This window comes from Aureobasidium namibiae (genome assembly GCF_000721765.1).
Source record: "Aureobasidium namibiae CBS 147.97 unplaced genomic scaffold scaffold_9, whole genome shotgun sequence".
NCBI lineage: Eukaryota > Fungi > Ascomycota > Dothideomycetes > Dothideales > Saccotheciaceae > Aureobasidium > Aureobasidium namibiae.
In genome coordinates, this window is record NW_013581200.1 from 357,128 (window position 1) to 373,606 (window position 16,479).

The following is a 16,479-nucleotide window of genomic DNA, read 5'->3' on the forward strand; positions in this document are numbered from 1 at the left end:
GTAAAAGGCGCTTGTCCGGCGAGGCCGAGGCCAGTCCGTCCAAGAAAGCTATGACTGTGAGAGGGATTGGACCCGTACGATGCTGGCTGGACTGACACTGACACAGGACTCAAAGATGCAAGTCGACAGCCCCGCTGCTGCAGTCGAGCAGCTGAAGGAGGCGAACGGGGAGATTGATGAGTCGCTATACAGCAGACAGCTCTACGTTCTGGGCCATGAGGCCATGAAGCGCATGGGCTCGTCCAACATCCTCGTCGTTGGCCTGCGCGGCCTTGGCGTTGAGATCGCAAAGAACATTGCTCTCGCAGGTGTCAAGAGCTTGACCCTTTACGACCCTAAGCCCACCCAGATCCAGGACTTGTCGTCGCAGTTCTTCCTCCACCCCGAAGACGTCGGCAAGCCGCGTGCCCAAGTCACCGTTCCTCGCGTCTCCGAGCTCAACCCTTACACCCCTGTGAACCCTCTCAAGTCATCCTCCATCACCGACGACCTCGATCAACTCAAGGACTTCCAATGCATTGTCCTCACCGATACCCCTCTCAAGGACCAGCTCCTCATCTCAGATTACTGCCACAAGAATGGCATCTACCTCGTCGTGGCCGACACGTTCGGTCTGTTTGGTACCATCTTCACCGACTTTGGTAAGAACTTCACAATTGGCGACTACAACGGCGAGAATCCTGTCAGCGGCATCGTTGCCGACATTGACTCGGACGGCATCGTCTCGGCTCTGGATGAGACAAGACACGGTCTGGAAGATGGCGACTTTGTTACCTTCACCGAAGTCGAGGGCATGGACGCCCTGAACGACTCGGCCCCTCGCAAGATCACCGTCAAGGGCCCCTACACCTTCTCCATCGGAGATGTCTCTGATCTTGGTAACTACAAGCGTGGCGGCCTTTACACTCAGGTCAAAATGCCCAAATTCCTCGACTTCGAGCCTCTCAGCCAGCAATTGAAGAAGCCTGAGCTGATGATGTCCGACTTTGCCAAATTCGACCGCCCCGCCCAGCTCCACGTTGGCTTCCAAGCCCTCCACGCTTTCAACGACAAGCACGGCCACTTCCCCAAGCCTCACAACGAACAGGACGCCGCTGAGCTCCTCAAGCTCGCACAGGAATTGGCAGGCTCCGGTGATGAGAAGGTCGAGCTGGACGAGAAGGTCATCCGTGAGTTGTCATACCAGGCTCAGGGTGATCTCAGTCCTATGGCCGCCTTCTTCGGTGGTCTCGCTGCTCAGGAAGTCCTCAAGTCTGTCTCTGGAAAGTTCCACCCTATCGTTCAGTGGCTCTACTTTGATGCTCTGGAAGCTGTCCCTACCTCTGTCAAGCGTTCCGAAGAGCTTTGCAAGCCTACTGGTACTCGTTATGATGGCCAAATCGCCGTGTTTGGTAAGGAGTTTCAAGAGAAGCTCGCCAACAACCAACAATTCCTGGTCGGTGCTGGAGCCATTGGCTGCGAGATGCTGAAGAACTGGGCGATGATTGGTCTCGCAACTGGACCCAAGGGCAAGATCACCGTCACAGACATGGATCAAATCGAACGTAGCAACCTGAACAGACAGTTCCTCTTCAGATCAAAGGATGTCGGTCAGCTCAAGAGCGAGTCTGCCACAAGAGCCGTCCAGGCCATGAACCCCGACCTCAAGGGCAAGATCGAGTCCATGAAGGATCGTGTTGGTCAGGATACCGAGCACTTGTTCAACGAGGACTTCTGGAACGGTCTCGACGGTGTGACCAACGCCCTCGACAACGTCGATGCTCGTACCTATGTCGACCGCAGATGCGTCTTCTTCCAGAAGCCCCTTTTGGACAGCGGCACTCTCGGTACAAAGGGCAACACTCAGGTTGTTCTTCCCAGAATCACGGAATCCTACTCCAGCTCGCAAGATCCACCTGAGCAGTCCTTCCCCATGTGTACCCTGCGCAGTTTCCCCAACCGCATCGAGCACACCATCGCTTGGGCGAAGGATCTCTTCCACACATACTTCGCTGGACCCGCCGAAATTGTCAACGCATACATCACTCAGCCTGACTACCTTGGCGCCGCGTTGAAGCAGTCTGGTAACGAGAAGCAAACTCTTGAAACCTTGAAGGAGTTCCTTGTGACCGACAAGCCCGAAACCTACGAGGATTGTATCAAGTGGGCCAGATCGCAATTCGAGAAGCAGTACAACAACGCAATCCAGCAGCTCTTGTACAACTTTCCCAAGGACGCAAAGACTTCCAGTGGTCAGCCCTTCTGGTCAGGACCCAAGCGCGCTCCCGACCCGTTGAAGTACGACCCAAATAACGACACTCACTTCACCTTCATCCTCTCCGCTGCCAATCTCCATGCCTTCAACTACGGTATCCCTCAGAAGGGAACCAAGGACAAGGCCGAGATTGATCAGCTCGTCAACGACATGATCATTGAGGACTTCAAGCCCGATGCGAATGTCAAGATCCAAGCCAATGAGAACGAGCCTGACCCGAACGGTCCTGCAGCATCGATGGACGACAACGACGAGCTTGATCAGATTGTCAAGTCACTGCCTTCGCCGAAGACTCTGGGTGACTTCAAGCTGACCCCTGTTGAATTCGAGAAGGATGACGACTCAAACTTCCACATCGACTTCATCACTGCTGCCAGCAATTTGCGTGCTGAGAACTACAAGATTGTGAACGCTGACCGCCACAAGACCAAGTTCATTGCAGGCAAGATTATCCCCGCCATTGCAACCACCACCGCTCTGGTGACTGGTCTCGTGGTTCTGGAGCTGTTCAAGATCATCGATGGCAAGGACGACATTGAGCAATACAAGAATGGCTTCATCAACCTGGCCCTACCATTCTTCGGCTTCTCCGAGCCCATTGCCTCACCCAAGGGCAAATACCAGGGAAAGAACGGCGAAGTTGTGATTGACAAGCTCTGGGACCGCTTCGACACCGAGGACGTTACTCTTGAGCAGTTCCTCAAGGACTTTGCTGATAAGGGTCTGGAAATCACTATGATCAGCTCTGGAGTGAGCTTGCTATACGCCAGCTTCTACCCAGCTGCCAAGAACAAGGACAGGCTGCCTCTCAGGTAAGTCTCTAGCCAGGCGTGATGCTGTGACAGTTGCTAATATGAAATTGCTAGGCTGAGCGAACTCGTCGAAACCATCAGCAAGAAGCCCATCCCCGAGCACCAGAAGAACGTCATCTTCGAGATCACTGCTGAGGATACCACGGAAGAAGACGTGGAGATTCCCTTCGTGCAATTGACCCTTCGAAAGTAGTGCTTTCGCGCCGATGGAGTCAAAAGATTGAAAATGGCATAGAGTCTGGTATGGCGGATCCTGTCGCACCAAAGGACATACGTTCGGTAGATATAGCAACGATGACATGCGTCTCAATGATACAATACTCCAAGTGACTTTTCTTCAAGCATTCATCGGAGTCGTCTTCTTCTCGACGTTACAATACGATGTTCTATGGGCTCTGGCTATTTTATCACTTGCTCGAGAGCTCTCTGAACAAATCAAGCTAGCTCGGTAATGTCACGTGAGATGTGTGATGTAGACGTCCATGAACCTCTATCGATCCTCTTACCTAGCGTCGCTCTGACAGCAGAGAGTAGTACTACGTCCGGGCCAGCTTTTTCCCCTTCAACGGTCTTTTGATTTTGCAATCGGTCACGTTCGTGTCAAGATGCTCTTAAGAGAACAATCCTTGGTAAAGTCCTTGATTCTTCTACTTCTTGCGTGCGCAAAGGTCTGTAAGCCGTGTATTATTCAATATGCACAATAAGAAAAGTGATACGGCTGGTATCTCTAATGAGCAGGTCAGCTTGCCAATGTGTAGAAGAAAGCGGGCCTGTAAATTCAGGTCTCACGACGGTCAGGTCAAACCCACAGGTAGAGAAAAAGGCAAGGGGAGAGTGGGCAGCTCTGGTGTATTTTTGATCGGTCAATGCTTACTAGGTCTACAGCTCAGTTGACTCTACATTCGAATGCGTAACTCGTAGTCTAACAGACTATCCTTGACAGCTCTATATTGTATGACTGCTGTTTGATGTGTACTCGTATACACACTGACTTTGTGCTGGAATACGCGTGTCTCAAAGCGCATCACAGCTCGACATCATATTCCAGAGGCTTATGTCTGCTTCCGGGCAGAATGTGAGATGTCGAGACACTTTTGCGCAGAAGAGGGTGAAGAAATCCTGGGCTGTACGCTTCGGACGCATATCCTGGTCGAGCTATATGAACCAGTCGCATGTCGGACCACTGGGACATCACTTCTGCGATGAGTAGCATTAGGAACGCGCGGTCCAATAATTGACATGGTTCACGGCTTTTTTTGAAGTCTGCCAGTGACCAATTCCCTGCGTCGAGGTCTGTATGTACAAAGCGATCAAAAATGCACAAGGCTTTCGAGCACTATGACAGTATTCATCAGAACGCAATGTGATATTGGCTCTATATGGACACTGCTCCAGGCTAGGAACGAGTGTGCCTTTGTAGGGTTGGGGGGTTACGAACTTTAGCACACCCTACCTACTTACCTGCTCTCATATGGACGACAAGGCAGAATTGAAGCTATTGCAATGCAGGATTGTTATTAGACGATAGCGACAGCCACTGAGAGCCCCTAATATCATGATTTCCTCATGAGCTCTCTGTGTTGGCATGACATGATTCTCAGAAGCACATGGGGCAGACGGGCACAGTGGACAGTGGTGGCTCGAGCTTGAATTCAATCAACTTAGCCAAGCCGAAATCCTGCTGAGTGTTGACCATGACGCAAGTGAATGTTTGGTGACCTTGTATACCGCGCGTCCAAGTAACAACCATTCATCCTTTCTTATCGACGACATCGCCGACGCCCATAACTCAACCAAGACAACAGCCATCATGATTTCGCAGGTTCTCCTGATCATTTTGACCGTATTTTTGCCCCCTGTAGGCGTGTTCATGATCGCGGGCTGCGGCGCAGACCTCCTTATTAACATCGCGCTTACACTGTTGGGGTATGCGTCTCTGTTTATTCACTTTGTGACAAGTACTGACAACGGTGTAGCTTCTTCCCTGGCCATATCCACGCCTTCTACCTCGAGTACGTCTACTACAACAGACAGGAGCAGGGCAACGCGGGCGTCTTCGACAACAGCCACGCTCCAGGCGTCTACAGCGACAACGTGCAGACCGGAGGTCGCGGCTATGGCACCATGCCCGCTCCCGTAGCTGGCGCTCGTGTGAACTAGACGATGATTCGAAGGCAACGGGCCCTCCTCGCCATGTAAGGAATAGCATGTCACGCGTACAACAATGCACAGAGCTGATATGGAATCTCAGACATTGCTGCTACGGACTTTGCGACGACCTGAGTTTGGTATTCAAAGATAACATCATCACGAATAATGGATTTAAATCCATACCACCTCTCCTTCTACCAGAAATTTTTCCTCGTTATGGCTGTCATACAACACAGCAATATCGGGATGCGGTGCAATCCGTGCAGATCGTGACTTTGCGTTCCTAGACACAACTCATGCATCATCGCTTTAGCTGAAGTAGAGATTGCTCCTACTCGATCTTACCACAGAGAGCCAATTTGAGTTGACTTATAGAGTCACTGAGACTATCTTCGCTTATAGCCTGTGATTCACTATCAACAATGTGATTGACATCACGATGCTTCCCCCCCTTGTGCTGAATTCTGTTACCCCGCGCTCAGAAAAATGCATGGTTCTTTGAGGACGGTAGCAAGGTTGATACCGACAAAACCATGGCTCTTGGTTGATGCCTCCTTTCTGATAAAGAGTTTCTGTAGCTGTCCGCGTTACACGCCTTTGCTTAGGTGGAGGTCTCGTGATCCCGGCGCATGGCAGGAATGGGAAAGCCAGGCGTTCTTCTGATCGGAGTATTCTGAATTGCAGAAATCGAACGTGGCAGTTGGCTATCACAATAACAACCATCCCAATAGGTAGGAATGGCCACGAAGATCTCACTGATTATAGCGACGGACTGAGAGACTCGAACATGAGTGTGGAATAGTGGTATGTTGGAAGATATCTCTTGAGCCAGGGTGCTCCGCCCAGCAAGACGACATGGGGAGAAACGGGTGATGCAAGATTTGGAAGATTTCTAAAGTTTGGATTCATGAACTTGACGAGCTCTACCCTAAACGCCGTATTATGTTTTCCCCATCCGCCGGATTGTTCGTGAAGATCTATTGTTGCTTGGCCTGCTCGGCAGCGTTGCGGTCGTGCTCGTCAATGTCCCTGTGATGAGAGTGGTTAGCCATGGAGCAACGAGAAGAGCAAGAGCAAGAAACGTACTGAGCTTCCCAAGGATAGCAGATCCAGTAGTCAGGAAGAGTGACGGCAGCGACGTAGTGGTCGGGCTTGACCATGTCCTCGGGGAGAGTACCCCTCTTGGTCTTGTCCTTGTTGTGCAGGACGAAGATGGAGAAGGTGGTCTTCTCGGTGGTGCGGCCAAGCTTTTCGGTAGCAGCATCGACATCCTTCTGCAGCTCGCGCACGGCGTACTCGAGGGTTGTGCGTGTGTCGTCGACCTCGTCAACGATGAGAATGTTCTTGCCGATCAGGTTGGCCATCTCGAGAGCGGACAGATCCAGCCATTGTGTGCGAGTGACCTTTGTGCCGGGAACCTCTTCGGGGGTCTCTGTGCCGAGCGTCTCGTACAAGGAGAGGCCAATGGCCTGGATGGGGATGTTGGGGCTGCCGGGCTTCTTGAGGAAGGAACGCAGGATACGGGCAGGCACGTAGCCGCCGCCACCGATGGCGATGATGAGGTTGGGCTTGCAGTCGTTCAGAATGCGCTCAGCCGAGTTCTGGCAGAGCTTGTGTACCTGCCCACCTGTCAGTCAAGCGTCGACACTCTGCGACATGTGCCCGCGCCTCGAGCTGGCGTTCATACATCGTTGTACGTGACATAGACTTTTTGCACCATCTTGGCCCAGTGGGTTTGCGCGTGTGCGATAAGAATGCAAGTGGAGGTAGGAATATGCGACAACCACAAACTGCGTCGTCGGTCCAACAATAATTTTTATTTTTCCGCACCCACTCAAGTCCATTGCTGCCCGCCGAGGCCAGACCCGCAAACCCAGGGACTGCCATCGCTGCGGCCGGTCCCGAGCGAACCTTTGACCGCTCGCTGACTCGGTCCTATTTTCCTGCACATGCCACTTTCGTTCAAAGGCCATATACTGCTTGTGGGACATGTTCAACTTCTATACCTAAATTCTTCTAGAACGCTATGCATAAATGGCTGGATTGCTCCATATCAAATTTCTATCCTAGTCTTTTGCGCTTCCTGTCTTCGGGCCCGTCTTCTCCATCTCGTTCATGGTTTGAATCTGCCGTAGGGTTGAGCAGTGAGTGCACGTTACTAGCCATGCTACTGCGTCGAGTTCCTGGTGCTGAAGCTTCAACGCCCTTGAACGAGAACTTTGGCCCGGGGAGCTGCCATCCCGCCTCGCCACTGTTGTTGGCGTACGATGGAGGGCCTGCGTCGGGCGGTGTTGTCTGCCTAGAGCCGAGTCTAGATGTCGCGCGTGGCAGCTCATATTGTGCCAAAGTATCCCTAATCTGCTGGCCTTCGTTGTTGCCTTGGCGGAAGGGAGACGTCGGCCACTGTGCAGAATTCTGTCCTACTGTCGTGAAAGGTGAGCCTCCATGTGGGGGCGGTGGTGGAGGAATTGCGTGCGGCGGGCCGTTCCATCCTTGGAGCCTGATGTCTGCCGAAGTATGGCGTCGTGAAAGGTTCATAGGAGGTGATGCTGGGCGATGTTGCAGGGAGGCTTGTGCCGCGTTCGCTGGCGCCGGCGGAGGCGGAAGCGTCGTGTAAGTTGGCGGCGGTGGTGGTGGCGGTGCAGGTTGCCTGGACGAAGGCGATGGCGGACCAGACGGTCCGCTGAGAGAACCAAATTTGTGAGGCGATGCTGTCATATGCGGAGGCATGGGTGTTCTGAAGGAAGAAGTGCGAGAATTGGGTTGCAAAGAAGGTCTACGAGAAGCATCCATTGCTTGTTGGCGCGGCGAAACAGGACCACCGTGATCGTAAGAAGGCGCACTCATGTATGGAGGACGAGTCGGCTGCAGAATTTCGTGGGGCACTTCGTGTGATCTCAGAATATCGGCATTTCTGTTGATCTCGGCGCGCAAGGCTGATACATCTCTGTGAATAGGCGTATCCGGGTCAGGTGCCATTCCTAGAAGTTGAGACGACAACTCGCCACTCCACTGATTTCAAGTCAATAATTGATACGCACAGTCAGTGCTCGCACGAAACTTACATAGTGGCATCTTGCCAATCCGTCTGACAACATCTGGCATTTGGCGCTAAGATTTGCATATGCATCCTCTGACCTAGCCAACCTCGCGTAAACGTCCTGAAGATTGAACTCTAGCATGCTCAGCCGGGCCTCGACAGGATCTGGCATTGATTGCTCCATTGGTGCACCGGGAGGAGGCGGAGGAGGAGGTGGCTGAAGCGTCATCTTGGGTGTCGCATTTGAGAAAGAATCACGATGTATCAAAGTGTGCCTGGAAGCTCGGCGTTTGATGTCTCTCAAGCCATTCAAGTCGCCTCTCCTGAAATTGTTGGCGCCATGTTTGAATTCCCACAAAGGCGAATCGGGCGATCCTGTATGAAAAACATCGCTCACTATTGTTGTCACCATTAGCTTTGTACTTAACAATACGGTCCCGCAGTATTACCTTTATGGAAGCCGTACATGTTTAATTGACGGACGAAAGATGAAATATTGGTGTGTTTAAAATATGATCTGGTCAAGAGTCAGCTGTCTATGACTGCCCATCGTTTGAGGGGAATTGCTTACGCAAGAACTTTGGAGAATTCAGTGGAAGGTGACATGACAAAGCTTTCGTTAGTGCTGGACCAGGAAATCAAATGCTGTATACTCTGGTCTTCGAGCATGCTGCACAGAGGATCAGTCACTGCAGAGCGCAAGGAGCAGGAGAGAGGGCTACCTGTATAACTTGTGGATGAAGGCTGCGCTGATAGCCTTTGGTTGTTGTGCGGCAGCAGCAGCGCCGACTGCGTGCTGGCCAATGGCTCCATTGCGCAGGCTGGATTGTGTGTCTTGGTCGAGGGGGTTTCCAGATTGCATGTGTTGCTTATCCCCTCTAGGACTGGCATTCTGGGAATCGCGGGCGGCGATGTCGGAACTGGTATCCATTGGGTCGGGAGAAGCGTCCGAGTCGGGAGCGCTGGTGGTGAGGACGGGAATCGGCCTGGCTGAGGATTGTGTCGAGTAGTTTGAGCTGAAGTGGATATGGCGAGCGGGCTGCTCAAGAGTCGTCATGTCAAGATGCGCGGCAGCAGTGTCGTGTTGAGTCGTCGCGCGCAGGTCGTATCGCCAGTCGCAGTAGGTTCAGGGTGGAAAGGGACGATGTATGCGTCGGGTCTAGGGTAGTGGTGTCTATCCGTCTCTTTGATGTAGCAACAGGGAGCGTCGGGACTGGTGATGCCGGGAGTTGCAACAGTTCGACAGGTTGAAACGCACGAAGAAACCAGTGCAGGGAGGGCCGAGAGGACGAGAAACCAAGGATGGAGAAGATGGCAACGTCGAAACGTTTTCCGACGGCTTCCTCGGCGAGCCGACTTCTGTTCTAGAACAATGGTCGGGTTTGAGAGGACGAGCGTGGGGTTCAGATGCGAACAGACAGCACTTTTTCTCTAGCTCGGACTGGCCGCGTCAGGACTCAGGACTCAGGACTCAGGACTCGGATGGATGAAGTCTGAAGAGGCCAAAACTTTGATGGCGGCGGCAGACGCAAAACCTTCTCGAAGGCGATCGAGTAGCTTTAAGTTACGCGTCCGAGTACGGGCTCGAGGTACTGTTACCCCGACCGAGTCTATCACGCTGAGCGAGAGAGTGGATGTGCACCTGCCAGCGGGATGCGATGTGCGCGATACTCGTAGTCGGCTAAACTGCTGCGGCAACCTCGGCAGACGAGTGCAAAAGAATAAAAGAGGAACGAGAGGGAGGAATAGAAAGGAAAAATTGCAAACCTGAAGACGCCAAAACGATGAATGCTGCTACTGTATTCAGAAGCTCGTTTCGGGCCCCTGTGGCTGCACGATCCACCCGCAGTCTGCGCAGATCGTGGAAATAATAGAGCCACCTTGTTGAACAGAGCCACAACCCCCAACACACCGGCCCGACGGCCACGCCCTTCTTCCCGCCATATGCCTCTATGCAACGACAAGGTTCACGTCCCATCCGTGTAGCTGGTAGCATTGCCCGCGCGCTTGGCTTCGTTGGATGAACAATCATCTATGGCTTGTGACCCATGGCCAATGAAACAACTCGAGTCATTCTTCAGACAAAACCCACACCACATGATTCTACTAGTGGGGTAAAGCTTCTCGGCGCAATACGGGATGCCACCACTTGATACAAAGGCCTAGGGAACTACTATTCAACGCTTCCGTTCCGGACGCACGATTTGGTCCAGGCCCTCCAGCCACGAGGATGCCGACGACCAGAGAGTGCCTGTCTCTCGTCGAAGGTACCTGAAGAACACCGGATAAGCTTCTCAACACACTTAGTATCGACTCCTGTCCTCCATGGAGAGAGACAATATATTTTGATTGATGATTGATGTAGTGATAAATGGGTCACATTCCTACTAAGCGAGATGTCTCAATCTCATGCTCTTGAACTGAACGACATGCTAGACTTGTTTGACCCGTCAAAGCCTTGCCAACAATCAGATATACCACTATCCAAGTCTCGTTACATGCTGCAATCGTGAATTCCCTGAGGTCCTTGTTCATTGTAATCTGTCCTCGTCATATATCCCTTGCTCAACCCTTGATCTACCATGAAGAGCACTTTTGCAGCCACCTGAGCTCCGAGGAATACTGCTTCTTCATAACCCGCGTCCTTCCACTCCGGGAAGTATTCTGGCATCTTGGCGAGTTTCAAGCTTGTAGGCGATTGCGCATGCGAGGTGTGCAAGCTGTGAGGCATGTGTCCGCCCGGCATTCCACCGTTCAAAGGGTTCAGCTGCGGGTTCTGTGCCGTAGTTGCAGCGTAGAGGAGAGGGTTGACACCAGAGCTCAAGTGTGGGGGTATTGATGGCTGGGGCGTGTTGGCACCGGTTGCCATTGGCGTTGAGAGGTTAGACGGGAGCTCTGATGTGAAGATAGTGGCCGATGATGGTGAGATCAGGTACTTTGTCTGCAGCGTGCTCAAGAGAGCTTCCTTAAAGCCACGAACCTTTGATCCATTGCCGACGATGATCAGTGAATCCCACAGCTCGCTTCTCTTGCCCACCTCCTCCACAGAAGAAACAGTGCGATAGATGACATCGACCAGCCTGTCCAGCATACCACCACTAGCAGCTTGGAACCGCTCGATACCGACCTCAGCTTCTCGACGGATAGCTCCGCCATGTAGATGCTGTTCGTCCTGAGTACCGTCAGTCATGGGTCGGTCTGCATCACCAGCATCTGCGTCATTCTTCTTTGCAGGGCCAACATCGACAGCGGCTTGCATATCTGCAATCTGCTGGTCGCTATAGTTTTGTTGTTTCATGGCATTGCGCAAGTTGTGATCCTCATATATGAAGGTGTTCTTAACCCTCTTCGAGTTGGGAAGTCTTGCGGGCTTTGCGCCAACCGGACCAGCTTCGGTGCCCTTCTTTTTTGCGGCTAGCCTTTCAGCCTTTTCTTTCTCTTTGCGTTCCAGGAATTCACTCATGTTTCCGCCTGTGACGATGCTGGCTATATCGAGCACACCCTCGTTGTCCTCACCATCTTTCTGTTCGCTGCCAACTTGAGTGCCGGGGCCTGGTCCTAGAGGAGTTTCACCAAGAGCAGCGGTAGTCGTTCGCTGGTCGGGGCCTGAGCCTTCTGCGCCAGTACTGGCAGCGGCAGCAGGGTTGGATGGTTGATCTGAGGCAGCAGCGGCATTCTCGGTTGGGAGGTCGCCGTCTAGGATCTCGCAGATGGGACTCTTCTTCAGCTGATCGCAAACTTCTCTGGAGAAACCCCTCGAGGAGAGGAGTTGGAAGAGACGCTCAGTCAGGGCTTCTCCACCGCACTCAGGCACGCTCAGGGCGCGGCCTGTATCGTGGATTAGATAGTCGTAGATGGCAGTGACGTCGGCCTTTTCGTAGCCCACGTCGACAACGGTGGCTGTGGGCACACCATAGGCGTACAATGTGGCCGAGGCAGCGTCCATCAAGCCAAAGGCTGGGGGCTTTAGTTTTTCAAAAATGAACTGAGCAATCTTCTCGTGTTCCTTGGGAGTCCATATCGGCTGGGCGATGAGTAGGATCGCAGTGTGGAAGGGGGGGTTGATGTTGCGGTGGACATTGTCGATCAAGGCGAAGAAACAGTCCCAGTCGACAATGCGACCTTGTTGAATTGGCCAGACGGCGCCCTGCTCGGACAGGACATCCTCTTCGTACTCGGGATCACTATCGGCTTGGGTGGGAGGGGATTCTTTCCGGCGGACTTTATTTGGTTCAAACTCGCCAGGCTTTTCGGCAGGGAACATGCATGAGCGCACTCGAAAACGTGCCGGGGTCAGAGATTCGGGGAGGCCGAGCTGGGCAAGAGTTGTTCGCGAGCCAGGCGCGATGATCTGGTAGGCGTACGAGAGTGAGTGGGTGGAGATGGGAATTGAGCAAACGCGGAGGAAGCTTACCAAGATCTGCTCGTCTTTGAAAGGCGCCATTGGTGCAGTCGGGCGTGTTGGAAGATTGGAAAGCTGCTCGAGGTGGACGTGTTTGCTCGTCGCGTTCTGGAAACAGGTCTGTGCGCCACTTCACTTCGTGGTTAGCCATGTCACTTAGCTCCGCAAACTCCACATACTTGGACCCTGCCTCCCCATGGGCTAAAGTTTGTAACGCGCGCAGCTGTACAGATGCACAATAGTCTCGAGGACTAGGAGTGATCCACTGAGGGCTGCGAAATCTGTAGCTCCCTTTGTGCCCTTTCCACATTCTAGAGATGATTGCGCGTCTCTACAGCACCGTTCACGCCTATGCCTTCGTGGGAGGACTGTGGGCGGAGTTGGCAAGTTACAAACTTTAGCACACGGGAGGCATCGTCATGTCGATCGATTGCTTCAACCCTCTTCTCCCACCCATTCCTTCCGTGTGTGCTATCCTTCTTGTTTGCCCCAAACCTCAAGCAAGTCTAGCTGTCAGTACGTTGAGATACTGATCATGTCAGACATCAATCTTCAGGAGGTCCATGACTACTTGGTCGACGTTGCAAAACAAGCAGGCCGTATCGTTACTGCTGCTCGTCCGTCAACCACAGCGGCAGGTGAGAAGAAGAATTCAGTTGATCTGGTAACAGAGACTGATCAGGCTACTGAACGCCTCATCACCGATCTTGTTCACCAGAGGTATCCCCACTTCGAGTGCGCTTCACCAATCTACCTTGACTCGTCACAGGGCTTACAAGCTTAACTCAGATTCATGGGAGAAGAGACATACCAACCTGGTGATTCTTTGTCTCCTCGACCAACCCTGATCTGTGACCCTGTCGATGGAACTACCAACCTGGTCCACAGATACCCATATGTCAGTATCTCCTTGGGTCTCGCCATCGATCGAAAGCCTGTAGTCGGCGTCGTATACAACCCCTTCACGCAGACCTTGTTCTCTGCAGCCAAAGGTATTGGCTCCTTCTTGACTGATCCCTCCCATGATCACGTACGTCTGCCATTGAAGGACCCAGAGCCTCTCGCTCTTGACAAGGCTCTCGTAGCCGTCGAATGGGGAAGCGATCGAGCCGGCCACGACTACGACATCAAAGTCGAAACTTTCCGCAACCTATGCGCCAGTCCGGAGGAAGGTGGTGCCATGGTACACGGCATCCGGTCATTCGGTTCTGCTGCTCTGAATTTGTGTGGTGTTGCTGCTGGGCACTTAGATGCCTACTGGGAAGCAGGGTGCTGGGCTTGGGACGTCTGTGCTGGTTGGGTGATCCTAGAAGAAGCCGGCGGTCAAATTGTCGATGCTAACAAGGGTAATTGGCACCCAAGGATCGACGAGAGACGATATCTCGCAGTTAGAAAGGGTGAGCGCCAGAACGCTTTCATTGAAGAGCTCTGGAGTCATGTCGCTGGAGATCTCAAAGTCGGTATTTGACACAATCGCCGGTATGCTTGTGATATGGTACGCCCTCTTTGCAATTTCTCCGGATCCAAGCAGTCGAGTAGGTCGCGAAATTGTTAGTTTCGGCTTCAATTCAACCGAGCCTTGCTCCATGCTACCCCATCTTTCATCACAGCCACTGAAAATCGCACATCAACCCCTCTCCCGTATGCTAAAATTTAGACACATCCTCATACTCGAGCTCGCTTCTACGGAGATACACACTGATGTCGTCAGCTATACAAATGCGCAATGCTTTTGCAAGGCAAAGTGGTGTCCATGGAAATCTTATCGAAACGGCGTCTCTCTGCGGAAAAGCTTCCAGTTCCAAAGCCATCGTACATTCTCGTAGCTATGTTCGAGGCATGCTTCTGCGGAAAGGGAGGCGATGATGGCTCAGAAAGAGGGGTTGTAAGAGTTATTCATCCGAACCCCGAACACCTGTGAATATATGTTGCAACATCAACGACGTACAAGGGCCTCATCCCATCCTACTTGAAACTGATAGCAGAATATGACGACCTTGCGACTTGAGGCATATCTTTGCGTACTGCTAGTGTTCATCTCGCTATGTACTTGTACGCCTGCATTGGAGGCTGAGCTGGACTACGGGACTTTCCAAGGGTCATACTCAGCAAGATATAACCTAAGCTACTGGCAGAAGATTCCATTCGCCGCTCCTCCAACTGGACAAAATCGCTTCAGAGGGCCGCAGCCACCCACATCTATCGTCAATGGAACGTATGACTCCACACAGTCTTTCGACATGTGCCCCCAACGAACAGTCAATGGATCCGAAGACTGCTTGTACCTCGGTCTGTACTCCAGACCTTGGAGTAGAGGACAGCCACTTCGCCCGGTTGTTGTGGTATTCTATGGCGGAGGGTTTATCCAAGGCAGTGCTTACTTTTCCATTCCGCCGTCAGGTGAGTTTATCATCTTGTGTTTTATTGGTCCAAGTGCGAGCTAACTCTCCTCAAGGCTACCCGGTGCTTAATGTGTCCAGTTCCAACGACCTAGTCTTTGTTTACACTAACTACAGAGTCAATGCTTTTGGCCTTCTTCCAGGCAAGGAGATTGCTGCAGATGCAATGTCTGACTTGAACCCTGGGCTCTTGGACCAACACGCTGCGTTGAAATGGACCAACAAATACGTCTCGGAGTTTGGAGGCGACCCTAGCAATGTGTCCATTTGGGGTCAATCTGCCGGCGCAGGTAGTGTGGTGGCCCAGGTCATAGCTCAGAATGGCAAGACCAGTCCATCGCTGTTTTCCAAGGCTTTGGCCTCGTCTCCATTCTGGCCAAAGACCTACAAGTACAACGCACCTCAGGCTCAGGCTCTTTACGACTCTCTTGCCAATCTCACTGGTTGCTCCGGACCAAACTCTCTGCAGTGTCTGAAGACGGTAGACGTGCAAGCTATTAGGGATGCTTCACTGACCATCGCGGGATCCCATACATACAACACATCATCTTATACTTGGTCACCTGTCATTGATGGTACTTTCCTGACTCAACCACTCTCTTCTGCTACAGCTAAAGGCCAAGTCAACGTTGATTATGGATTCGGCATGTACAATCTGCGTGAGGGCGAGAACTTTATTCCTCCGGGCTTCCAGCACACAGAGAGCTCAGGCTCACCACCTTTTAACTCATCAGTCAAATCCCTCACTGCATGGTTGAAGGGTTATCTGCCAGGCTTATCTGATCGCGATAGATCACGGGTGCTGTCCTTGTATCCGGCACGAGGATCGGCAGAAGGTCTACCTAGCTATGACACGACCCATGTTCGGGCGGGTCTCATCTTTCGGGACACCGTCCTGGCTTGTCCAGCATACTGGATGGCTAGCGCTGCCCATAAAAAGTCATACCTTGGCGAATACACCATTGCACCTGCAAAGCACGCATCAGACACCATCTATGTAAGTCTAAAATCACCCCCTCTCAGGGCTAACTGCTGATATACTATGCAGTGGAACCAGGTCAATTCAATCCAGCAGACTGACTCTTTTATATACCAAGGATATGCCGGAGCCTTTGCTTCGTTCCTCGAGACAGGCGACCCTAATGCTCACAAGTTAACGAACGACTCGGTGGCGGGTGTGCCAGAACTGCAGTCGGAAAATCAATTCGTGATCGCGCAGGATGGGTTTTCTGACGTGTCAACTGCACAACTGACTCAACGGTGTGACTACTGGAGAAGTGTGGCACAAAAGATCCCTATCTGAGGAATCAGCACGCCTCAGTACAAGAATGCACAGTATTGTTCAATAAAGAGTAATATCTGTGGAGACAGATTGTTCTAAAGGTGTTTCCACGGCCACACTTGTATTCAGAGAACTACTG

The 16,479-nt window shown here is 52.3% G+C and overlaps 7 protein-coding genes across 7 annotated transcripts; 4 read left to right on the forward strand and 3 right to left on the reverse strand.

Moving 5' to 3' along the window:
- Positions 1-79: 79 nt before the first annotated feature.
- M436DRAFT_47725 (putative poly(A)+ RNA transport protein) lies at positions 80-3,259 on the forward strand (the record flags this gene model as incomplete). The annotated part of the gene is made up of 2 exons (XM_013571635.1): positions 80-3,066; positions 3,121-3,259. The coding sequence occupies 2 exons, from the start codon at positions 80-82 to the stop codon at positions 3,257-3,259; spliced, it is 3,126 nt and encodes a 1,041-aa protein (XP_013427089.1).
- A 1,617-nt stretch (positions 3,260-4,876) lies between these two features.
- M436DRAFT_47689 (UPF0057-domain-containing protein) lies at positions 4,877-5,226 on the forward strand (the record flags this gene model as incomplete). The annotated part of the gene is made up of 2 exons (XM_013571629.1): positions 4,877-4,992; positions 5,043-5,226. 2 exons carry the CDS (start codon positions 4,877-4,879, stop codon positions 5,224-5,226), a joined length of 300 nt encoding a protein of 99 aa, XP_013427083.1.
- Positions 5,227-6,194: 968 nt separating this feature from the next.
- M436DRAFT_73031 (PRTase-like protein) lies at positions 6,195-6,937 on the reverse strand (the record flags this gene model as incomplete). Its single annotated transcript, XM_013571786.1, has 3 exons — positions 6,195-6,246; positions 6,304-6,836; positions 6,905-6,937. The coding sequence occupies 3 exons, from the start codon at positions 6,935-6,937 to the stop codon at positions 6,195-6,197; spliced, it is 618 nt and encodes a 205-aa protein (XP_013427240.1).
- Positions 6,938-7,278: 341 nt separating this feature from the next.
- Positions 7,279-9,119, reverse strand: M436DRAFT_47424 (uncharacterized protein; the record flags this gene model as incomplete). Its single annotated transcript, XM_013571587.1, has 5 exons — positions 7,279-8,229; positions 8,283-8,653; positions 8,707-8,774; positions 8,829-8,927; positions 8,980-9,119. The coding sequence occupies 5 exons, from the start codon at positions 9,117-9,119 to the stop codon at positions 7,279-7,281; spliced, it is 1,629 nt and encodes a 542-aa protein (XP_013427041.1).
- Positions 9,120-10,751: 1,632 nt separating this feature from the next.
- M436DRAFT_47184 (actin-like ATPase domain-containing protein) lies at positions 10,752-12,701 on the reverse strand (the record flags this gene model as incomplete). Its single annotated transcript, XM_013571540.1, has 2 exons — positions 10,752-12,608; positions 12,672-12,701. 2 exons carry the CDS (start codon positions 12,699-12,701, stop codon positions 10,752-10,754), a joined length of 1,887 nt encoding a protein of 628 aa, XP_013426994.1.
- A 493-nt stretch (positions 12,702-13,194) lies between these two features.
- M436DRAFT_47251 (inositol monophosphatase) lies at positions 13,195-14,127 on the forward strand (the record flags this gene model as incomplete). Its single annotated transcript, XM_013571556.1, has 2 exons — positions 13,195-13,394; positions 13,449-14,127. The coding sequence occupies 2 exons, from the start codon at positions 13,195-13,197 to the stop codon at positions 14,125-14,127; spliced, it is 879 nt and encodes a 292-aa protein (XP_013427010.1).
- A 258-nt stretch (positions 14,128-14,385) lies between these two features.
- M436DRAFT_73035 (carboxylesterase) lies at positions 14,386-16,361 on the forward strand (the record flags this gene model as incomplete). Its single annotated transcript, XM_013571787.1, has 4 exons — positions 14,386-14,403; positions 14,669-15,059; positions 15,115-16,055; positions 16,107-16,361. 4 exons carry the CDS (start codon positions 14,386-14,388, stop codon positions 16,359-16,361), a joined length of 1,605 nt encoding a protein of 534 aa, XP_013427241.1.
- Between the last annotated feature and the right edge of the window lie 118 nt (positions 16,362-16,479).